We start from the raw sequence: 26,286 nt of genomic DNA, 5'->3' as shown, positions 1-26,286 counted from the left end.
CTAAACCACAGATGGGGTCATCTTTAACATACTCCAGTTACTTCTAAATGTAAACCTGGAAAGAAGAAACAGGGTAACTTTGGATGATTTCCTAACCTCAAGATATGCTTTTTAGGAATTACTTTATATTTAGTTCAGATCTTTTCTGTTACATCATATTTAATGTAGACTTAAACGTGTTTCCTTATTTAGATCCATGCATAACTTCCGCAGATGTTGTTACAAGTTTAACTGCAGAGAAACTGTTCATTTTACAGGATCCTTTAGAAGATGTCACGGACCTGACTACATAGTCAGTGTCACTGCTGTCCCAAAGTGTTCACTGGTCTCTCCTAAGGAAGATGATTTTAGATCTGCACATTTCATACTGTGGATGCTGCTTTGTACACTTGCTCAGTTCCAAAGAGAATAGATCTGTATTTTCTTACAAAAATGTAAGACTCCCATCTTCACTTTCTGCAGCTGTTTGATACAGCAGCCACCCAAGCACAAGTCACTTTTTAGCATTCTTACACAAAATCTGAAAATCTTTAAAGTTTCAACAAACAAGATCTTCCATCTCATAACAGTTTAGAGAATAAAAGAAAACTACACAAGACAGGGCGCGGTCACAAACAAACAAAAAAACCCCACCCAAACCACCAGATTGCTAGTTTCCCCAATAAAGGAAGCAGTAGTCAGTCTTCAGACTACTTTTGTGTGACATGATATTTTTAGTCTCACAAAGAAGGATCCTGGAATTGCCAAAGGCTGCCAACCATCTAATGGAAGCAAAGAGCACTATATCTAAGAGTCAAAATAGCCAATGTAAAACTGGATTTCAACAGACATCTGAAAAGTGCTTCCATACTTCTATGATATTTTGAGAAGTGTCAGAAGACATATCTTATTATTTTGGTCCATTTCTTTGCAAATAATGATATGTCACTCATACTTTATTAATGTATTCATGTTTCAGCTTACAAAACACAGTGGCTCACCATGAAGAGGAGCAGATATGCTGTAAGGCATGTGAAAAGGCATCCAATATACTAAACCAGCAGCTATTCCAGACCTTTTGTGTATTTATTTATTGATATTGATGGAATTCTATTATCAAGTGGAAAGCTAGTTATGCTTAGGCATAACTAACAAGTTGGTCAAACAAAAATAGCCTTTATCTGATTAAAGATTGAAAAAATTGAAGTAGAACATTCCTCTCCTATCAGCATATTGAAAAATTTCAACAGATGGTCTGTTCTTGCCACCATTTTTAAATTGTTATGTTTCAGTGTCTAAAGAGAAAGCCATAAAAAGTAACAGGAGCTCATTTATGGAAAAGTTTCCCATTTTACTTTCTTCATGAATTTCCATTAGAAATAAGTTGGTATTTCAACTATATATTTTAAATTATATCCATTCATGTGTTGCCACTGCTTGCTAAATATACTAGTCAGAATCCTAGACAACAATGATTTCCTGCAGCCATGAAAACTGGATACACATAGGTTTGCAATAGGTGGGTCTTGAACCTGACTGGAAAGAGAGGAATTGTGCATATTTTGTAGCTGGGCACTGCTGAGCTACAAAAGCTCATAAGAAAACATTTGTGGTAAAAGGTACATTGCAGCTTTTATCCTAAAAGAGAAATGGGCAGAGGGGTCCTCTCTCCCTTCAAATTTTTGTTAGCTTTGAGCATTGTGGTCCTAAGGGCCCTATCGTGCATATATGGAAAGAGGAAAATAGTGCAAGACATTCTTTGTCACAGCTTCTAATCATAGCCATATGGTTAAAAATTCCCCCCACTGATCAGGCAAATCTGACATGTATCTGTCCGAGATTGTAAAGTGTAGTAGGATATTCCATACTAAGTATTGAGAGAACAGGTATGCTTTTTATGTTGCTGGTAAAGACACAATTCCATTAAGATACTAGGAAAAAATTCCAATTTTTTTATTGGGTTATTCATTAATAAAGCTGTTAAAGAGAAATGGGAGATATCTAAAAGTCATTAGAGGAAATACAGTAAAGCTTTGCCACTGTGCAACCAAGAATGCAAGTTTCATAGGACCAGAAAGAACATGATAAAAGGAACTATGACTAATCTATTGCAGAGATATTCTGCTGACAATAGGAAGGGAATTCCTGGTCCCTTAACAACTATTGATTGTAGATTCTACACACAAGAATAAAGAAAAAATACATAGAAAAGTGTTGGGTGACTAAAAATTAGAGTAGACCTATGAATTATTGTGCTAACCTAAATTCCTTTGTAAATTTTGGCTTCTATCACATATCCTACAGATAACCTGTATTTATGTTTTGCAGATAATATTTCATTGAAAAGACAGAGAACCTTCTCCGTATCTTCTAAGTTGTCAAACCTTGTCCATATCTTCAAAGCTGTTTAAAAACAAATATGAAGTGAATTCAGGGTTTTGGTTTGGTTTTTTAATATCACTTTTAAGTATATGTTATTCTTGATCCATGTAAAAATCAGGTACAAGGTGTAAATAAGAAGAAAGACAGCATAACTTGAATGTGGCTCAGGTTATAACATGTACCAAGATGCAACTACAGATCAAATATTAATAGTTGCCAAGGAATTTAGAGTACACTGTATCTATGCTATTGAACATTTGGACGCTTAAGTAACTAAAAGCATAAATAAACTCTGGTTTTTAACACAGGTAATGCTAAACTAAAATAGTGGACTATAAACAGTCTCCTAAAAGCAAAGAATCAGAGAATGAAACATTCCCCAAAATGCGTGCCTTTTGATATAGCTGAACAGCAGGGACAGCATGGAACTGTTTGTTTGAACAGCAGCCTAAACGGTAATATGTATTTTAAGAGCATTAAATATTTTTTTCATAGCTTCTTTAGCTATTCTATGAAAAGGCAGGTCTGATAATGATCAAAGTCATTAAAAATCAAGTTAGTGATGAATATTGCATTTTCCAGCTGTTAATTACTTAACCAGCTATTCATTACGCACTCTTAAATGCAAATTTTCTTAGTGCTTCTGTTAATAGACTTTTTAATAAATATCATTCTGTTGCCTTAAATTTTTGCAAGGTAGTTTACTTTGTCTTTTTACTCCAATTTCCTTTTCAGGTCTTGGTTTCTTACCCTTAGTTAAGAGAAACTTATTGGCCCAAAGTTCTGAAAGGAGAACAATCTACTCATTCAACATTAAGATAATTTTTTATTAAAATTAAAAATGAATAAAATCTAAATAAGCTTTTGAGGTTGCAGCAAAATTAACCTATTCTTCCGTTCTGTGCTCCTTGCACCGAAGGAAAGGGACAGCTCACAAGTCAGAGCAAATCCACAACTGTTCTAAGTCAACCTGGTTAATTAGATTTAAACAATAAACTTGGAAAAGTGGCAGACAGAGCTTATCAGGCACATATCCATCAATATGTACATAGTCTAGCCAGAAGACTAAAAGAAGGTCAAATGACATCTAGGTTGAAATAAATATTTAGACTATAGCTCTGATGCCAAATAGGGCATATTATCTATGAAGTACAGATATTTATGTAATAGCCAGACTTCCTTACCTATTCAGAACTGATCCTGTGATTCTGATTAGTGTGATTCCTCAACACAGAATCTTTTCCCCCATGTGCATCCCACTCCCTGTGAGAGAAATGGTTGGTATGTTCGTCTCGATCTCCATTTTTCCCCTACCAGACGACATCAGTGGCCACCACCTTTCCTTAATTTTATTACTGGTTCAGAATTGCCATTAAAGATCATTTTAAAAAAAAAAATTTTTTTAAATTGGTTGGGTTCACTACCAAGTGCATGGAGTTAGGAACTAGAACTGACAGACGCTGCAGAAGGGGGGCCTGAAAGTGCTTCTTTTCACAGTTTCACTTTGAAGGCACTGAATTACTCTACAGAATGATTCCAGATCATCAGCTACAACTGAAAAAACAGGAGATTAAATGAACAGTAAGGAATCAGATACACCAAGAAAAGTATTTCTTGCATTCCTTTAGGCACAATCACTGTTCTTGTGTTCTACTGATATGAAAACTCCTGGTTTATATTTTGGTAATCAATGACTATAAAGAGTTAAATTTTGAACTTTTAAATACAGGATAATATTAGTAAAAGATTAATGGGAATATTTAGTTAGTAAAATTTATAGTAGTCTTAAAGGTCAGATTTGGGTTGAGTTTTGCTGATATTTAATCATGAAATCCCTTACAGCACAGCAAGAATCCTTGCAACTAAAATAGTGGGAATCATACTCTGAGCTGATGTAAAGCTGATGTGGTATTTCACACTAGAAAAATCAAAGCCTCAGTCACTAAAGTACAAAAATACTTTTCTGTGATTGATGAAGGCAAAATAAGTGATTTGATGGCAGAGATCCATATTCAAAAGCAATGCAGGAATGAAATTGTTATGCTTAGAAGCTATGAAACCTTTGACAATAGGGTTTCTGAACTTCAAGATTTACACTAGATCCAACAGGCTAAAAACAAAAAAGAGCATGCTTATTCAGTGAGTATTTCCAGCTGCCCATATACAACAGTGCATAAACTTCTTTAGCTGCTGTACAGAGTTTTTTGTTTCTGGAATTAAGCCACCACAATTCTCAGAAATACAGACATCTAAAAAATTTGTTTCTTAAATACTCAGTACAGCACAGCTAAATTATTTTAAAGATTTCTATACAAAGAACTGAAACACTCCACTTTCAACAGGAAACATTACTAAGGCCTTTAAACATCATTCAGGTTTTGCCCAGCTTAAAGGAAAATGTAAACTAAAAGAGAATAGCACTACAGAAACCTGTAAGACTGTTCAGAATCACTTAACTCGTTGCTTGGATACTATTCATTTTGAAGAGTAGACTGCTGAAGAAAAAGAAACCACAAGAAAAGTAGCAGAAAATAGATATTAAAAGAAAAAGCTACATTAATGTAACACATAGCCAAATCAGAATTGCTTCATATACAAGAATTATCAATTTGAAATGCAAAGTTCAACAATGTAGTTGTGCACAGGCAGAATTTTAAAATACAAGTACTGCAAATGTACAGGTGTACACTTGTTCTTTATAGCATTTATCACAAACTGCTCTATTTTCCTTAAGATTCTTATCTGGCAGTTTGGTACATGGGATTGTGAACTGCAGAAGCATGTACAGTTACCTACCTTTGCGCACTATAATAAGTGATAGTAGAATTGTTGAGCATTACCATGTAACCTGCCAAAGCCACTGCTGGTTTCTCCTGAATTCCCACCTTTTTTCTTCTTTCATTTGTTTTACATGAGTTCATGGAAGCATAAGTAAATTTTTCAGTATAATTTCTTGAAACGCAAGAGAAATTAATAGCTTATTTGAAATAAAGCTTCATCCAAATTTGGTATTACAGGAAATCCCCTCCTTTCTGAAACAACCTGAAGTTGTAATTTACCCAGTGTTTTACCTACAGAGTAGCAGAGTTGTGATACATATTGGTCTAAAAATCAATCAACTTCTGCCTAAAATTTAACAGAAAAGCAAAAGAAAGTGGCTTTATAAAACAATCTATTAGTTAAGTTAACCATCCTGAATTATGAAGTTCTCTTTAATGGCATGGTCTGCACTGCTTTTAGGTATCTAACAGTTGCAAATGTATTGATCTAAAGTTCACTGCTTGCCTCTGCAGGTGACACACGAATATTCACCTTCCCTATTCTCCTATAATAACCATAGGAAAGGGAAGATTCATGCGCAAAGACAGAACCACTTCTTAATCTCAGAAGGAAACTACTTCTTTACTGATTATGTTTGAGTTTTCTTGCTTCACATCTAAAGCCTAAAGTTTCATAATTTCAGAATAATTTTATAATGGAAATGTTCATCTGCTACATACTGTTTAGAGCTTTATTTAAACAATTACATAATAACCATAGGAAAGGGAAGATTCATGCGCAAAGACAGAACCACTTCTTAATCTCAGAAGGAAACTACTTCTTTACTGATTATGTTTGAGTTTTCTTGCTTCACATCTAAAGCCTAAAGTTTCATAATTTCAGAATAATTTTATAATGGAAATGTTCATCTGCTACATACTGTTTAGAGCTTTATTTAAACAATTACACCTCTTAATATTCAAAACAAAGAAAGGAACATACCAAGGCATGGCTATTTTACATACCAGTTAATGTCTTTTGGACTTGGGGGGGTCGATTTTTAAATGGCTTTAATTAATACTGGTTTAGCTTTTCCAGAATTTGCATCAAAATGTTCTTTCCCCCATCTATAGCTTATAACCTGCAGATTTTAAGTTTTTCCTGCCAAAAAAGTGAAGCCTGATTTCAGTATTTAAATAATCTGTGTATATCTGAAAATTCATGCTATAAGCAGCAAGTTAAACAACTTGAACAGGTATCTTCTATTTTCTCATATTCATTTATTAGAGAAGGTAAATTCACTCTGACTCAGAAGGAGGACTTTGCTCCAGATTATCAGGAAAGGAATGTTCCTTTTTCCTGAATTGTAAACCCATTAGACAACAACTTGCCAATGGGAAAAAAGTACCACTTTTAAATTTGAACAATAGTTTACCAATTGTAATGCTCATTATAATGGCTTAGAAATATTTACAAAGTCCTCCATTATGTCCACATCCACGTTCCCAAATGATTGCTTCTTTCAGTTAAACTGATCCTGCAGTACAGTACTCCACTCCATGTACTTACTCATGGACCACAGTTATATGGGAAAAGGGAAGGACAAATGTCTGGGGAACTGGAAACCTCGCCTTTTTTCATGGCTCCTCACACCTAAGCTTTTTATCCTCTTAGATGCGACTGATGCATGCTACAGTTTTCCTCCTGCACAGTGAAACAGGAACATTGCTTTTAGTGACCACACTATTCAAAGCATCAATGAAGAGGAAACAGTTATTCTTTCAGTAGTTAAATGCTTGAGCTTGTCAATCTGGGGAAAGTAGGCAAGCAGCCATGCTCTAAAGTGCACAATTACTACCTCAAGACACTGCAGGCTTTAAATTTAGGAGTCAAAAAAAATGCATAGTCACAGCTGAACAGCACAACAGAAATGGGCAGGATAATACTGAATGTGTAAGATGTGTAAATGGTATAAATATGGAGTTTATACAAATTGACTCACTCTTCTTGATCACACAAAATCCTCCCAGTAGCCTTTTGCAAGCTGAATTAAAAACAAGAACAGCAGCAAACCCTGTTATGTGTTTTCCAGATTTTTCTACAACCTGGTAAAAATTAATTAAGCAATAAAATGAGAGGAAGAGGATACATACTTCATAACAAAATATATTTACTAGGTTTTTTTTGCATCAGAAACTGTTTCTGCACATTTTAGAATTCGTCATCTGTTAAGATAATTATTAAAAACAGATGATTACTTAGTTCTAGAAAAAATGTATGAGGAAAATAAAACTTCAAAGCTGAAAGAGTTAAATTTGTTGTAGACACTATTAAAGCCAGGATTTAAAAAGAAAAAAAAAAAACTACTCACTACTCAAATATTCCCATGGTAAAGACTGGTAGACTGGTCTTAATTCAATGTAATGTAATTCAATGGCAAATTGTGTTGTACACTGCAGTCGCAATAATATCAGTATTCACCATTTTCTCATGATGCAAGTACAAAATACCTAAAGTAGTCTAAATATTATTCTCTGTACCCATTGAGGTATGTCTGAAACAAAGACTGCATTATAGTACAGATATTCAAGCTTTCTTTCAAGAAATTTCTTAAGTACCAAAGGCAATCAAGCCTCAGTAGCACAGAGGCTTAGCAGCAGAATCTGAGCTGCTACCAGAATTTGAGATCCCACCTTCATCTCCTACTCTTGACCACTCAACCCTCTACCTGCTTTACACCATACGCCAACACATGACTAGATGTGAGCAGTCAGGGAAGGGATCCAGCTGAAAATCAACCCAGGGAAAAAAAAAACCCTAAGTATTTTGTCCCTAATGTAGCACATCATGCAGACATACAAATTCTAATGACCACTATTGGGAAAAGCAGCAGGAGAAGAATGTGCAAGATTGCTGGCTGGCACAAAAATAAACACTTTGCAAGTGCTCTGTGACCCCTCCCACTAAGACCCAAAGTCCTGCAGTAAAAGAATGAGATGGCAAAGGTCAGAAGACATTAAACCACACACATTTGTCAAAGCAGATAAACTTTCAGGTTTGGGTATTAAAATAGTGGGGAAATATAGTCACAACCTGCAAGGAGTAAATTTGAAATAAATGAAACTTAGAGTGAAACATTCTCTAAACAAAACTCTACAAGCTGAATCACCCATTCCTAATAGATGTCCAAAAGGTAAAAGAATGCCCTGAAAGCTATTAAGAGTAAACCTTCATTAGAATGTAAAGATGGAAATTCTACACACGATGGGACTTCTTTCAAAAAGGCATATATATAGTGCTGAGCTTCACAAATTTTCAATTATCTAGCACCCACAAGAGAACTGAAAAAGTAACCCTGAAATAAACAATGCCAGCTGGACAAGAATGCCATTCCGCAAAACTGATGGATACATGCAGCAAATACAGAGAAAGAAGACTAGGGGGGGAGAAATGCAGGGGGGAGAACACCCACACAGAATAACAACAGAAGTTGGGACCAATTTGGTGTAAGGCAAAGCTGCCTTCTTATTTCCAAACTACTTCTCTACTGTTTTTTTTAATTGAGATGTGTTAAAATATCTGAAATATTAATAACACAACACTGTGTAAACACAATTTGCCATAAAATACTTCAGTTAATAAAAATGGGACCAAATTTTTATTTTTTTTTTTATTTATTTTTTTTTACCCCCAAGTTATTCCAAAAGCTTAGTTCAAGGATATCAAATAAAGAGTAGATTCTACCTCACATTTTTGGAAACAAAATGACTCAACTGGACACATCTGGGAGATGAACACCTAAAAAGATTTTGGAACCATAGGTTTTCAAATACAGCTTCCAACTGGATCAAGTTACCACTTTCTTCTGAGGCCATTGTGACACGAAAAAAAGATTTTCTAGTTGAAACAAGTATGGAAAAATAGATCATTAAAGATAACCTTGTTTTCCTGTAAATTTGCAAAATCTTCTTTCTGATATTCTATTCTATGCTTAGCCATTGATGGCACCACTTCTCTACACAGAGAAGCACTCCTTTATACAAGACCTGAGTTCTGAAAAGGATAACGCCCTACCTTTTTAACATAGAATCTTTATTACTGGTGGCCTCAATTCATGTTTTATGGTTATACCTATATATTTACTTAAGAAAACAAACTCTTCTCTAAAATATTATTTAGAAATAATTTTTCTTGGACTTTGCCAGACTGGCACTGCTTGTTCATCCTGCAGTCCTGAAGTCAGGATAACGCAGTGTACTCAGGTGGAAAAGCCTATCATGAGTATTCTTGTCTAATTGTTCAAATTCTCATTCTGACAGCTCTCCCTCTTCAGGGGATGAACTGCCTGAATAGGATGAAGCCTTGTTTTGCTTTCTTAAGCAACTTTTGTGCTTTCTACTCTATAGTTCCCTCCTTCCTTCCTTAACTCCACTAGGGAATCTGAAGAAAAGAATCTCTCTAGTGTAAGGAAAGTACTAGATTATTCATACACAGTTATGCAATTATGCAGCTCATTCATTTCCACATCTCAATTAAACTAAGAATATGAGTTAAGTATAGATTTTAACTAGAACAATAAACATACTAAAATAATAATAATATAAAATGAAAATAAATAAATTTTATCTATAAGAGGGTGATGGCCTTCTAAGCAGTTGTTGTTAACCAACGATAAAAATTATGGTCAAATCTCTCAAGTATCAGAAACTTCCTAGTAAAACTTATACTAGCATACAACACAATGTCTTTCTGAACACAAATTCTGTAGGAAGAACAGATTTCCAGAATACTGTAATATCATTCCAGTGGTATATTGTAATTTTCATGGCAGTATTAGCCATCTCCAGAAATATAAAAGGTTTGTGGGTTTGTTTTGCTTTTTACAATATATATCAAAACAAATAAGACAATATAATGTGTACCTAGATGTATTTATGTTAACATCAAACTCAGTACAAACCTTTATTTTAAATAGTTTTTACGTAGGTAACATATACTCTGTATTCCAAAGAGCCGTGCTGACAAGTAGATACATTTTCAGAGTGGCATGGGAAGAAATACAATTTTGGCTGTAGAATAAAAGGCAATTGGGAATTTCGGTTTCCCTCAAAATTCAAAGAGATACCGCTTAGCTTCTATCACTCAGAGAACAGTAGAAGCTTTTGATACAGGGAAGGAATTTAATATGATCATTGAATGCAAAACATTCTGAATATCCCAACATATGTATAATTTTTTATGTATACATATGTATGTATATAACTATACTGTATAGACCAGTTGGTGTTTATCATAGACCTGTTGATTTCAAACAGTGTTTTTCAAGTTTGGATTGAAACATTTTATTAATGCTTTGGTATAGCAAGATTTAAATAGCAACCCACTATTTCCACCTTCTATTCTACTGTATCCAGCAGGAATACTATACCACCATATTTAGGCATTTCTTCACTGAATTAGTTAAGAACATCGCACTTTATCAGTAACCATTAGCTACCTGGAGTTAATATCAGAGGAAAAAGTTCACAATAACAGGACTATTCTTTCAGACCTTCTACCTAATAAATTGAAAGAGCTATACATCAGTTTACACATAATTTAAAACAAAATACACAGGAAATATTCAACTTTCAGAGCAGAACTCCCTGCCTCTTTCTGCGTTGTTTTTCTTTCAATTCAAACACAGATTCTACAGTGAGAATTGTACTCTCTACAATTAATACCGTAGTCAATTAAATGGAAAACTTGAGTCTGTGCAAAAAGCAGACCTTGTTTCAGGGCTTGCTGCTCCTCTGAAGCTGCATCCCAATGCGTGTTATGCTTTTTCTCTAGTTTCTGCTGACCTTTGCTTTTCTTCTACAGAAATGTGATGTGGTGGAGACCTCACACTCTCATTCAATTATAGATGGAACTGGAATAGAGATTACCCTACAAGAACTCAGTGTTCTCCAAGTCTCTAACACTGAAATATTTACATTGATTTGTCTCAGGATTTTCCTTTTGGCAAAAACATAATTTATTCCTTCGAACCCTGAAGGGAAAGAGCACTTCACATGAAGTCTACTGCCTTCTTTTCACGTGTTTTGTTAGCTTTGTATATCATCTTCAAACACCAAGAGTAAGAGCAATAACTATATCGTGGCAGATGCTTAAGGAAATTCAAAGAGCAAATACAGTTTCCCCATCCCACAGGCCAAATATTCTAAAATTACTAAATTCAAAAGAGTTATTTGCTCCTGCTACAGGCAATCCAATTTGAAGCAAAGTTATCCTCTATAAAATCTACCAAGGGCTCCTGAATGCTAGTTTCTTTGCTAACTCAACTGACAGATATTCTAGCAATAAATTCAAGAAGCAAATCATATCTTGCAACTGACAGCTTTTACAACTGACTCTCTGGCACCAGGGAAATACACAGTTCTACAGTCAGGAATGCTAGACACCTTGAACAAAGCAAACAACAGTTAAAGTCAGAATCTGACCCTGCATGACATTAACAAACTGTAACTCCCAGACATGTAAAAGTTCTGAAGAAAATTGGATCGATGACCAACAGGTTAAGTCACCATCATAACATTCCCCCAACCCCGACACAACATTCTGAAATGCATCTTATGAACTTAGAAACATAAAAGAGAAAGGTTAGGACGTGTCATGCAAGTTTATCTTTAAATTATATACATATACAAAATAAATAAAAATAATGCTTTGCAGCACAGCCAGAAGGGTTGTGTTTTTCAGAAATAGCCTAGAGGATGGAGTTCCCTATTGCAGGCTAATAGAATACAGCATTATCAACTGCCTGGTAGATAAACTGGGGACAACTCTCAGAAAAGTCAAGATGAAAGGACCAAAATGAAGAAAAATGTCTGAAATAGTAAAGACTAAAAATGTATGAGAAAGGAATTACTCTTTTTTTCTTTTTCAGTACTTCCTCCCCTTTCTCTCCCCCACTTCAGATGATGGAAAATTCCAAAGAGTCATTTCCAGCATTTTTTTCAGATTAACTGTTGTCCTGGTTTCAGCTGGGATAAAGTTAATTTTCGTCCTAGTATCTGGTACAGTGCTGTGTTTTGGATTTAGCATGAGAATAATGTAGATAACACACTGATGTTTTACTATAAACACTGCTTAGCAACAATTAAGTCAAGGACTTTTCAGCTTCCCATACTCTGCCAGCAAAGAGATGCACAAGAAGCTGGGAGGGAGCATAGCCAGGACAGCTGGCCCAAACTGGCCAAAGGGATATCCCATACCATATGACATCATGCTTAGTATATGAACTGGGGGGAGTTAGCCAGGGGGACCAGCAATCACTGCTCAGGCATCAGTCAGCAGGTGGTGAGTGATTGCATCACTTGTTTTTCCTGGGTTTTGTTCCCCCCGCTCTCTTTTGTTGTTTTCCTTTTCATTACAATTTATTATTATTTTATTTCAATTATTAAACTGTCTTTATCTCAACCCATGAGTTTTCTTACTTTTGCTCTTCCAATTCTCTCCCCCATCCCACAGGGGGGGGGAGGGTGAGCAAGCAGCTGTGTGGTGCTTGGTTGCCAACTGGAATTAAACCACAACTGTAAGGCCTCAAGGTTTAAAGGCAGGAAGGAAACCAGTCTACAGACACTAACAGAGAAATAAAAATATTTTTAAAAAATATATTTAAAAAATAAAAATGTTTTTTTAAAAGAGTCACCCCATAAACTGCAGGCTCCATCACAATGAGTGGAAAAGAAATTCACCAAGGATAGTGTTTGATGTATTATCTATGATACCTGTGAGAAAATGCATTATTCATGAGATTAAGTGTTTAGTTAACTTCAAGACTTTATTTATGCTTTGTAAACCTTGCTTTCAAAATAAAGTTCCTGTGTTATCAAAACAGTTTGCTATTATGTGATGTATCTGATACCTCCCAGTTCTAACCAAACTTAAAATGGTTTATATACAATACAATTACCTCTCTCCCCATCTCCTTTATGTCATTCTGACAGCATAAAGTACCCTACTAGAATGCCTACTCTGGACTAATCCCTAATTTAAGGCAGGAGGCGGCAAAAAGCAGCAGCTGCTATGCTTGAGGTGTGGCTTACCAGTATGTACTGAAGGAATACCTTCAAGTAGCGCTACAAGCCTAAAGCAAGGATAACTTAAAGGTAGTTTTATCCCAACCTATTTCCTCCTAGATCTACTTTTTTTTTTTAAGTGATCATCTGAGACCCTGTCAGAATCCTGGCTTCTGTACAAAGGGTTTTACCCACACAGCAACACAACCACTGTTGAACAGCAGAACTGTGCTTCAAAGCACATCAGAACAGGAAATATAGAATGCAGTATCCATCTGGAGCTGCAAATTAAATTTAACAAACAGGATGAAATTACTAAATTCAGCTAAAGTGTCAACTAATAAACCTATAGCCTTTCAGAAAACTCATGCAATACTTCAGTTTTCAGTTTTATGCAGCAGATGATCACCACCATTACCAGACAAAAAACCCACAACAGAAGCAGCAGCACTTTTTGTAGTATCTCAGGGATATACCATCAAATGTTAGCTAAGGATATGAATGTTCAAAGCTGATGAGACTGCAATTTTGAGTCATATAGCATTACACGATTCCAAACACCTTTTGTTGGAACACTGTTTCTGCTATAGAGTCAATCCATTTTTCCTTAAAACATGACTGGTCTTGTTTATGCTTCTTTATAAAGAACAGACACTGACACTCATTGTTTGACCCTCATTCTAGTCTTCAAGACACAATTGAAATAATTTTTTTTTAAATGCTAGCACTTTGGCACTGGCATAATTGAGAATTACCTATATCCTGCGTTTAATTAAAAAAAAGTGACCCAGCTGACTAAAGTAGGTATTTTGCTCATATTCTTTTAAGTTTAAATCACTTTTTCAACAGCTTTTAATTTCTAAATTTCTTCAGCTGACAGTTATACACAGCACATCCTAGAGACTACAATTCATGCTCCTCATCTTTTTGCAAAGCGTGACCATCAACAAATGCAAATGGCCATCACCATTTGCTATAATTTTCATACAGCTTAAAGTATTAGTTTCTACTATATAATGTATGTATGTGTATTAACTAAACCAGAATACCACCAAAAAGCTTCAGTCAAGACTAAACAAGTACTTGCACACTTACAGGGACACATTCCCCTTATTTTTTTTCTAGCTCAGTACTTAACCAAGCTTCTTCAGATTTAATCCCATGGTAAAAAAAAAAAAAAAAAATGGTTAAAAAGTAATTACATTCCCCATTCACCCTTAAGCACTTTTGGGTTATTGCTTCTGCAGAATTTCCTTGGACATCTACAGTATTATGACCATCTCCTTATCTCTTTCCACTCCCCACCGCAGAGTTAGTAGCCTTTCCTCATCATCAGTAAGAGCAGCACAAAAGCCAACACACAGCCTTCTGGCATGGCTTACTCATTCTGTTTCACACCATCCATATACCGTCATTCCTCAACAGAGGAGTCCCGCTATTTTAGCCTCTTCCCATCTGACAGAAATGTTTTTATTTTCAAATTAGACAGAAATATTTTTAATTTTCAAATTAGAAAAAAAATTACGGATGTACTTTTGTTTCATTATACTTTCATCTCCAGATAATGAAGTTTTGCTCTATAATGAATCTTTAAACTATTCCACACATTTAAATGCTTAAGCACTGTCTCATTTAAAAAAAAAAAAATATTTTGCACTTACCTAAATTGCCATCAATGTACTTGAATTTAAATGAACAGTCAAAACATCCAAAATAAAGTACTGGTCATAAATAATCTATTACAAATTTGAGTTGAAAATATTTAAATCTATTACTTTTTCTTGAAAGATTTAGTATTTAGTAAAAAAAAAATCAGGTAATTTTTTTTGTTATTCGTATTAAATTTAATGTGATAACATACCTCAGGAAGCGTAGTAAAACATGAACAGAACATTTCCATTTCTCAGGTTTAGCTTTACCTTGAAAATATTTAAATCTATTACTTTTTCTTGAAAGGAGACATATTTAGTAAAAAAAAAATCAGGTAATTTTTTTTGTTATTCGTATTGAATTAGTTTACTAATGTGATAACATACCTCAGGAAGCGTAGTAAAACATGAACAGAACATTTCCATTTCTCAGGTTACTAGCTTTACCTTTTGTATGTAGCCTTTTGTTTCATAAATATTCACAATAAACTTCAAAATCTGTGATGTTGCACACATTTACCCAGAGACAATGAGACAGACTGAAAGGTATTTATACCCAAAAAAACTCCTCTGACCACCTCTAGTATTTAGGAACAATGGGGGGGCCACCTTTCCAACCAGTAATCAAGAGTATAATTTGATGCATATTAAGGAAGAAAATATGTATCTGGGAACTCAAACTGAAGACCCAATTGCTGGCACCTCCCTGCATATTCCACAAGGATCAAAGCTCCAGAATATCAATGGGCATAAACAAAAATATCTCACAAAAGATGAAGAACAGTCTCAGAAGTGGACAGAGTGAGGAGACAACAGATCTTCAACTTCCTTTGACTTGCATTTAGAGGATGCCAGCAGGGTCTAAGCAATGGACTGTCCAGTTTGGAAGCAGGCAGCTATGATCCCAGCTATGGAAACCGTTGGGTAAAGTTAAGAAGTGATGAGCTTCTTTAAACATTAATAATAATGATATGACTATATTAATACATAATATTTTTCAACTATATATAGTTTTACAAGTATATATAAGTAATACATTTTTTTTTTTTTTTTTTAACTCCACTGACTAGTTCCCAGATAAGCTAACAAAGTTACAGCAAATTAAATTATAGCCCTTGCTTCCTGACTTTTCTTTTAGAAGGCAGAAAGATGACTAAAAGAGTGTACTTTGTATGATGTGCAATGCACTAGAAAGCAAAATAAGCATATGATATGTTTGGTTTGGGGTTTTTTTGGTTGGGTTTTGGTTTTTGGTTTTGTTTTTTTAAGAATGTATACATTAGCCTGATCAAGGTTTTACTAGGAATACAGTTTAATTAATACCAAGAAGGGAAACATCATTTCAGAATATTTCTTAGTGTATTTTCTTTTATTGTTCTACTTAGATACTTGTCATGAATCAAAGAAAAACAATGAAGAGCATGTGAAATAACATTAACTACTCAAAGTCCTGACTTCATGAGTACGCATACCCTTATCTACTGATTATTTTATCAACTCTATTCTGTTATTTGCAGCATCTATGAGTTATTCATATTGCTACAGATATATAAAAATTATTTCAAGGAGCAATTTTGTATTCAACACTATGAGCCTCTCAGAGCAACTGTTCACTATCCTTTTCATCCTTTCTCTTAATCTCATTAATCAGAAGCAAAACTCTTGCAGTATCAGGACAGGAACTAAACTTCAAAAGAAGATCAAAATTTTTAATATGTTTTCAAAGAACACATTAAGCAAATTAAAATTACCTGGTATTCTGTAAGAAAAAAAAAAGGATCAAGCTCACCATTTCCAACAACAACATAAACATATCATGAATGAAAAAGAGCCACTGTTTACTGCACGCAGTAGTTCATTTTGTATTAAATTATGTAATATTAAATAATGACATTTATAAGTAGGGAAAAGGGGCATTATTTTGTGCAACGGAGTTTACAGCTTATTTTAAAAGTGTCACAGTAAATCTAATTCAGTTATTGCAATGGTCATAAAAGCAGCATGTCAACTGATAAACATTAGTATGTTGTCTTAGAACCAGCTAATCCAAATGGATAAGCTAGTTCTCCCTCTTTTTTTTTTTGACAGACAGGCAACAATCCTGAGAATGAACTGCTGAATAATTTCTTGTGTCCTCCCAGTTCTTTCCACCTCATAGCCTTCTGCTCCCTGTTGAAACCTTCTACGTTAACTCTTCTATATAACACATTCAGGCAAGATTAGAGAGAATAACTATCTACCTGGAGAAAAAAAAAATGCAAAATCTCTGATTGAGAAATTGCAAATAAATTATTCCAAGATGAAGAACCACTTTAAATAGTTAAAAACATTTACAGTACTTCCTGCCCCTACATATATAATCAATCCATATATAGAATAATACTAATGGTATTAAGAAAATGGCTGTAAGAAAATATGTAACAAAGAATAAGAAAGAATAGAAAAAGACAAGACAACTAACTTTGGGTTGTAATATCAAAGAACAGGTGCTCAAAGCATACATTTTCAAAAGTAAAATAATCTTCAAAAGAAAGTCAGGAATGTCCAAGTTACTGTCCATAAATTTCTTCATGGGTCTCTTTTGCTTCCAAAAGGTTTAATTTTTAATCAATTTTCTGTTGAAACACATCCTACTTTTTCAGACTATTTCTTCAATTGCCAAGTTTGTTTTCATTTATAAACCTACTTCCCAGCATGTTTTTAACCCTTCCCAGCTTGATGTCATCTGGGTGCGTAATACATATCCATCATTCAGAACATTGATGAAAGCCTCAAACACATGACAGATCCCTACCAGATCCTACTAGCCATCTTTCCAATTTCACCATGAATCATTGATAATTACACTTTGAGTCTTCTAATCAGATAGACATCCACATAATAGCAATTTCATCTCATATGCTTCCCACCAGCTTGCTAATGAAAATCTTCTGAGACAACATAAGTTTTTCTAATGTCAACATTACTACTGTTTTTCCCTTATGCATAAAGCCTGTTTTCCTGTAAGCCAAGAAAAACAGACTCGTTTGACGTTTTTCTTGATAAATCATTGTTACTTTTTTCTGGTTTTCCCCTAAATTCCTTATATTTTAGCAATAATTTTTTGTATTTTTTTTTTAAATATTAGCTAATACAGTTTACAAATATTTTTTCTTTGATTGTTCTTACAATATTTTTCCAGAAATTGCAATATCATCAAACTTTCAATTCACTCATTTCTCTCTTTTTTTTTTTTTCCAGCTAGATTTGCCCTTCTCCAGTCTCCTGGGAGTTGCCAAAGTTGGCTACGAGACTAAGGGCCCCATTCAGGGTCAATTTCATCACGCACAGACAATCTGAAAACAGTTTTCAGTGTTTCAGTAAGAAACATCTCAGTTTAAGAAAGCAAGTTTCATAAGACAGTAACCCTCAGACACACAAGGATAGATCTATCACTTTTTAGTACAGATGTGATAGATAGCATTGCTTTTTTTGTCTTTAAAATTACAGTTTTTTGATAATTTTAATTGAAATCGGTTGTTTGAAAGAATCAATAACCACATGGACAAGTAAGACTGACAAACTAGCTGACACAGCCAGCTTGCACTTCCAAAGCCATTCCTTCAGAAAGGCTCCTCTCCAAATGCTTACAAGAAAGCTAAGCAGCAATTAGATAAGAGGGATGAGCCTTTCATACATAAATATTTGATTACAAGAGAGGAAATAGTAGAAACACATGGTCAAGTCATAAAACCAACAGAAGGCCCCTGTGGAGTTTTGCTGGAACCTGTGGCTGGGCTTTGTGCTGTCTGACATATCCTAAGCAACCCAGAGAACAGGGTGAACAGTAAGATGTCTAATTTTCCTCATGACATTGGGTTATTCAGGGCAGTAAAGGCAAAAGCCAAATACAAAGAAGGATTTTATAAAAGACTAAGCAACTAGGAAAGGGCTGGCAGATGAAATTCAGGGAGACAAATGTGAAGTTAAACACAAGTGAAAATAATCCCACCTTCATACATAACAAACTAGGATCTAAAGTGATTATAACCACAGGTGAGACTCTTCAGCTATGATAAATATTTCCATTAAAATACTAGCTCAGTACTCAGTAGCAGTAAAAAGTCATCCAAAGCTAGAAAGAAAAAACAAATTGAGTGTTGGGAATTATTGGGAGAGACATACAGAATAAAAGGACAAACACTGTAACATCAATGCATAACCCATTTTACACCTATATTACGAAAGACATGATCCGTTTTGGTCTCCTCACCTCAAAAGGAAAAAGTAATAGGTCTGAACAAGATTCAGAGAAGAATCAGTTTCATGAAAGGAACTATCACACATGTTAAGATTCTCCTGTCTGGAAAAGAGTTGAGGGAAGATGTGGTGACGGTGTCCTATAAAATCATAAGGGGCACTGAGACCGGCACCAGACATCAACTACTTAATGTTTCTTCCAGTACAAGGAACAGGAAATCCTAGCAAAAGCAGCCAAAGTCTAGTGCAAACACAAGTGAAAAGCAGTGGTTCTTCACATGACATGTTAAGCTGTGGGATTCGCTGTCGTAAGTGGTTGTAGACACTAGAATTTTACATAGGTCCAAAAGCAACTGGCTTAATTCAAAGAAAAGTCCACTGAGAGTTAAGCCCACAGAAACTGTAGCTGGATCATAAAGAGTACTTGGTAGAGATATCACTGTATACTAGGTCTATTCTATGAACTTTTGGACATTGTTAGCAATGGAACATTGGGCTACCCAGTCTTTATGTTATTTTATTATAGAGTAAGGATTCATGTTACATATATAGATAGGGTAAAATACATTCTTTTTATCTTTTGTTAGGTTCACCCTTACAAGAAAATAAAAGCACTTATTAAAAAAATAAGAAGATATAACCTTCTACGAAATGAATGAATAGAAGGACTCATAACAGAGTTACTAATTTACTTTCCCCTCAAGATGAGGAAATAGCTTTTAGAAAAAAACAAACGCATAACCACTTTGGCAGGTGACAAAGTCTCTAAATACCAGATTCAGATTCCAAATGCCAATACAAGATATTAATGTGACATTTCCGTAAGAAAGGCTACCAAAACAGAGTGTATTAGAGTATTCCCCTTACTCCTAAGGTGACACCAACTATCAAGATTAGAATGTCTAACCAATAAGGCTTTTGAATAGCAGAATCTCTACCAAACATGTTTTTGATAATATTGGTTCTAGCAGCATCCTAGTGCACCTACTATAAATAAATATTCAGCAACTATTACTGTCAGTCTGGACACACAAGTTATACAAGAAAATAATAAACTAATTCACTGTACTGAATTCCTGATCAAGACCCTGAAGCAACTGGTATCGCGCCTGTTAGTTCCACAGATATTTAGGTTCATGGCATGCCTAAGAGGTTGAAAGTTTGGTGAGAAGCACTGATGATCACAAACTGGGAAGTAAATTAAAAATTTCAGTTGTTGCTGTCTGCCAGCGAAGAAGTTTAGATTTGGAATCTGGAAGTGAGAGAAACACAGGATTGTGTTTTTGTCTGTGGAAAGTTAACAGATGGTCTAAAAAGGAGCAGCTTTAAATTAAGACCACCAGCCAAAAAGTGTGTGGAGACAGCAATACAAGAAATTTTTTATCTATTCTGTTCCACCGTTTTGTATAGCTTTGTGAAATAGCAGAGAGTCTCAAAGCTTGACCTTATAGCTTTATTCATCCAGATTAAAATCCTTCAATCTTTTTATAACTTTGGGAAAAGAATGTTATGCTGTGAATAGAAGTATTTGAAAGACATATTTACATGTTGCTCTTTTTCTAAGACACAGGTCTCTGAAACATTGCTGAAAACACAAGTTCAACTTCATTCTGTAATGTAAAATTACAGAAGGTTGCATACGGGGATTTAATATTATATCTTCTTTTAACTTTAAAAAACTGGGCAGCTAAATCCCTATACAGCTCATAAAAAAAAATATGCGTCTGGATGCTTGTTTATACTTTTGCAGAAGTGGCTCATTTACCTCTTCAGGAAAGGTTGCTGAGTATATTTAGATTGTTGCTGCAAAAAAGCAATAGAGAAAGTCTCAAAAATAAGAAAACGGGTAGTGACAAACAATCATTCTCTTCAGCTATAACGTGAAAGAATACTGCATGAAGGAAATTATAACCTGCATTCAGATTCTTATTAATGTGCTTTCCCACAGTTTAACAGCCAGAAGCAGATAGATCAAGACATACAATTCTTGCTGCAAATGTCAAACTTGTTCCAGCATAGGATACAGTACCATAAGCAAAACATCAAGTACTTAGCTGTAAATCAACAGAAGTAAACTTTCAGAATTACTTACCTGATTTTCTTCATGTGAAACTCTCATTTGTTCTTTAAGAACGGACATTCTGGCTGCTTCTTCTTTCCTCAATACTCTTTCTTTCTTTAGCTCAGGACTCCAGAAAGTTTTGATGCTATTCATGGAGGATCCCAGCTTGCTGTCCTTAATGTCTAGTTCTTTTCTGAGAAGATCATTCTCCCTCTGTAGTTCCTTAAGCTGAGCCTGCAGGTCTAACATGGTACTATCTCTAACCTGTCTCAGCATAGAAGGAACCTGATGGTGGTGATGGTGTGAAGATGTGGTCAGACCTCCATGCTGATCAGTATAAGAAAGAACATCTGTGTGCGAAAGTCCAGCTGAAGCAATATTAGGACTGCTCCCCATAGCTGTGACTCGACCACCATACACAGCTCGATTTGTAGCCCTTCCAAGAGTCATTGTGCCCTTTGGGAAAGTAGTAGAAGCTACACCTTCATGGTCACTCAGATACATTGGTCCAGATGTTGCATAGGCTGCATTAAGGGACTGGATGTTCTCCATTGATAACGTCTTACCTGTTCCTCCTCCTCCTCCTCCACTATTTGTTCGCCTATGGCCCAGGCGAGGAGATCTTGGCAAACGAGGAGACCTGGAGGGACTTCCTTCTAAGTTGCTGATTGTTCTTGCACTTCCATACATTTTTCTTCTACTTTGAGGTACTATTTAGTAAGAAATTAGTAACACTAAAGTTGAATATTAAATTTATAATTCCAGCTAGAAATATTGGCAGTTTCACTGCATTCTTCCAGTAGGCAAAAATCTGTTGTTCCTCCAAAGTCAGAGATCTGAAAAAAGATATTATAAAATTAAGTACACTTTCATCTTGGAAAACAAGTTTACAAGTAATAAGCACATATCAGAAAATAAAGTAAACCACTTCCTAGAGTAATTACTTTAAAAATAAATTTTACTATACATTTTGTATTTAGGATGACTAGTTAAAAATGCATTTTCAAACTAATTTCATTCAGAAGAAAAAAATGCTCATTTATTTCTTGCCAGAAAATATCTTAACACTTTGACTTGGTTTAACAAGCTTTATGTTGCAATAAACACCATGGGCCCAAAAACATATCTTACCTGATACGTTAATGGATTTAAATGACTGACCATGTGGAATTATATAAAGGAAAAAAAAAACCCAGCTGTTGTTGACATTAAGAACTACGCAAACTAAGATATTACATTTTCAAAAGACAGTATAAAAGTAGCTATTCAGCAGTTCTGTATATTCTCTAGTAATATTAGATTAATTAAGACAGAACAAGGAAATAGGCAAGGGGTTTAATTTCTGTTGGAATTAACAAACAGGTTTTTGGATAAGAAAAAGGATGAAGGAAACAGTGTTTCTAATAATTCAGCTGTAACAAGTACAAACATATTTTAGTAAGAAAAGTTAACAATAAGACTAACTTGAGTGAATATTTCCTTCTAAACAATTATACTGTACTACAACACAGTATTATTTGTTCAATTATTTGTTCAATGAAGTACTAGCTTGCTACTATTTGCTGTTAATAAGCTTCTCAGGAAAACGTTGCATGACATTCCTATGGATATCATATTATTACTTTGATAGATCTATCCTTGTAATTTATTTAACCAAACAACAGAGAGATGTGGACCAATGCTCTGTTTTCAAGTTCTTCAATACCATCATTATACATTTACCAAGCTTAGAGTAAGTTTATTAGCTTTACATAGCATAAACATACAATAGGACTAGGATTAGAGGTAGGTGAATTTTTTTTTTTTTTTTTTTTTAAACAAATCTGACCATTTCAATAAGTTCGTGGTATTAATTAAATTGGTGGTCATTAACCAGATCTAGCACCATTTATTTCAAAGGTAACTAGAGGAAGAATAAAAGTTGGATTCAGTCAAATCCGGTAATCTTTAACCATACCCTCAAGGCATCTTCATTATCTATAGATACATTATTTCCCAGTGTTTTAAAACATCTGTTCTATGTTTGCTGTGAAAAGAGTGTTGATGCAGAGGCAGGCAGAAGGATCATTTGATGTCATATTTATTAATAAGCTCTAGTATACTAAATCCTCAATAATAAACCACCAACAATATTAGCATAAAACATTATGGCTACTAATTATGTCAGCAAACAAGAAGCATGCCGAGTTCTCCACTGACCTGTCATTATCCAACCCAAGCATATACCACATGGGTTATATGAATTCTAAGAATTGCTCGGTATATGCTACATTTTCATCAAGTTTAACAGCCAGCATTGTCTAAAGCATTTTTGTTTCATTTGAATTACCAGTATGCATCTGAATTAGCTGAGATGTTTCAACTTGTTCCAACTACTATTATACAAAAGCAGCCGTTCTTCTGAATTTTCACCTCTTTCCCAAGAGGTCGCAAGAGTCTTGTGTCAAGAGTCACAAGATTCAGAAGCAGAAGGCACAGCACTACGCTACACTGAAATGTTGATGACATTGCCACTATGGGTGCTGGGCAAAAATATAAGAGCATGGTATTTATGCAACATTGGTAATTTGGAAACACTGAACTCTTTGTACTGCACCCAGGCTGCTCCATTAAAAGTAATTCATTTCAATGCAAACATTGCCCTTGGCAAAATGGATCAAACAAGCTAACATAACATTGTTCCATACAAACTATATTAACAAGACCAGTAATTCTGTCATAAAACATTACCACTTTTGGCCATGTACAAACAGCTCAGCTATGCATAAAGCAGAGCAGGGGTACCTACTTCAATGAGAAAATGTAGGTTTTAACTATTTAGGAAAGACATAGATACAAAATTACATTCTAGCAAATCATTTCTACTTCAGGATCACATAACTCATAAAATAACATGAATATTTTTAATTCTAGAGGCAAAAGCCTGATCCAGTTTCTTGAGCCATGAAAAGCTCTTAAAGCTTCCAGAATTCAGCCTCAAGGCGCACAGATTTAAAGGAACCACATGTAACTTACTGATTTGCATTTTCAAATTTTGACATTTTATCATAGGTATCCAAATCTGCCCCCCTTTTCAGTTGTCATACAGCATTCAAGAGACAACCCACAGCTTGTTCCACGAAAAAACGGTGCAGCTTTTCTGCCATCTCAACATCAATCAATAAAAACCTTATCTCATGGTGACTGGGGGCAATGCAATTGTATATCCTAATTCTCAAGTGGCTGCATCCTCTGGCCAAATAACATCACTCATAATGCACTCAGAAATCTATCCTTGTATATTTCTAGTTTCCTGAAGAAGTTATGTAGCTCCTTCAAAAAGGATCTCACATGAGATCAGAGCTGAAGGATCACATGAGATCAGAGCTGAAGGATCATCTTCCTTCCACTAGGTCATGGCAGATCCTGAGCAAAAGCAACTGTCTTCTAGACTGATACAATTTTCCCCCCTAAAAAAAAAAAATCTGCCCTGGTGAAAAACTAAGATTGCTAGCATAAACTGTCAATGTCAATTTAACCTGGATACAATCAAATATTTTTAGCTATAGCAGACCTGATACATGGCCAGGTGGTGTAGGTTGGTGCAGATTTGTTGATCCTCAGAAATACAGGTATAGTATACCCTTACGTCATATCAATACTGTTTTTCCTTTGCATTGCCAGTCTGATAAATAAGTAATTTATGCTTCTTCCTTTGAGTCACTTAATATCCTACTTAACCTTTTGTTTGTGTCTCTGATATGTATTTTTAGGTACTTGTTTTGCCTTTTAAAGTTTTAGTTGTGGGCTGTCTTCTTTTCTCTACTTGTGTGAAGTTCTGAGTTCTCATCTCAAAGCAGAGAACACTTATCTTGCTTAGCACTCCAATGCTTACCATTGAGCCCTACTGAAAAAAGGAATCATCATCCCTCATTGAAAGGGAGGCTAACTTCTCCTTTAATAATAATGTTCACACACTGATTTAACATTGTAACTTTCATATGCCTGTGAAAATTCTGAAAGCAACAGGAAAACAGAAGTAGAACACCACCAACCAAAGAAATGTTATTACCTCCACAGCGTTTTCACATATTTTTCCCCCTAAAAATACTCTAATCAAGATGGAGACCTCTATGTAGAAAGTGGAAGCACACTGACAATATGCTTGGTTTTCTTACTTTCATGGGCTACTAAGGATAGCTCACAGACCAAAAGCTGAAAATCCTGATTTAAAGAAACTCTTACAGTTTATCTCTATTTTCATTTGCAATTCATTACCTGCTACAACCTGAATTATTCAGACTGGCTTTCTTGCAAACACCTCAGAAAAAGGAAAGCACATAAAGTGTGCTTTTTGGAAGTGTATACATCTTAAGGATAAACCCTGAGCCTTCCTTTATGGCTGCAAAAAGTCTCAGACACAGTAGAAGCCATATACCATTGTTTTATGGAAGAAGGGAGAAAGGCACCTACACCATTTTCTACTCTTTACTGCTTATACATGGAGCCTTCCTAGCTTCAGGAAGATTTACTGTGTGTCTCAACACATCAGGAATCGGAGGCATGAAGAAGCATTATCAGCCTCAGGGCCTCAACAATTGCCACACAGATAATCATCTACTGCCTGGACAAAAAGTGAAAGAGAGGAGATCCGTTCTCCCATCTTCCCATAGAACCTGCTGACACAGAGCTGCTCTACTTGAACTTAGAGTGGGCAGACGAGATATAGACGATTCTATCTTGAAAACTAAACTGATTTTATATTGCTATTTTAATTTATGGGGGGAAAAAAATTATTACTCTAAAGCAATCATTTTTCACGCAGTATTTCAAGGATGGTTTTGCTGAACTAAAGCATAACCCTTATGCACCATAGTGCAAGGGGCGGAGAGAAAGATAAATGGAATCAAGTGGAAACATAAGAATCTCATATTATGGGGAGGATGGGAGAGCTGTATAGATAAGAACAGTATACCCACAACTAAAGACACTAACCCTCCCTCTTGATAGAGGCCCAGAAGCCATAGATGTTGCGGTAGCAAGCACAAAGGAGCTCAAATACAACTCATGAAGGTTATAACCCCCTAAAAACTTTTGAGACAAAAAAGTCACCCAGGTTCATTCAGTCTGGTCTGGGACAGACTGCAGACCCACTGCATGCATTTTCCCATAA

At 35.1% G+C, this 26,286-nt stretch overlaps 1 protein-coding gene across 1 annotated transcript in view; it reads right to left on the bottom strand.

Annotated features, from left to right (window-relative positions):
* Nucleotides 1–26,286, bottom strand: part of ERC2 (ELKS/RAB6-interacting/CAST family member 2) — a 496,513-nt gene that overhangs the window by 451,086 nt on the left and 19,141 nt on the right. Inside the window, exon 2 of the mRNA XM_019473456.1 lies at nt 21,165–21,970. Within this exon, the coding sequence (XP_019329001.1) occupies nt 21,165–21,824 (660 nt within the window). The 5' untranslated portion in view covers nt 21,825–21,970. The remainder of the gene's footprint in view (nt 1–21,164; nt 21,971–26,286) is intronic.

Source organism: Aptenodytes forsteri, unplaced genomic scaffold (genome assembly GCF_000699145.1).
Source record: "Aptenodytes forsteri isolate BGI_AS27 unplaced genomic scaffold, ASM69914v1 Scaffold53, whole genome shotgun sequence".
In the NCBI taxonomy this organism is placed as follows: domain Eukaryota; kingdom Metazoa; phylum Chordata; class Aves; order Sphenisciformes; family Spheniscidae; genus Aptenodytes; species Aptenodytes forsteri.
The sequence above is the reverse complement of the archived record's forward strand: the minus strand, read 5'-3'. Positions and strand labels throughout refer to the sequence as shown.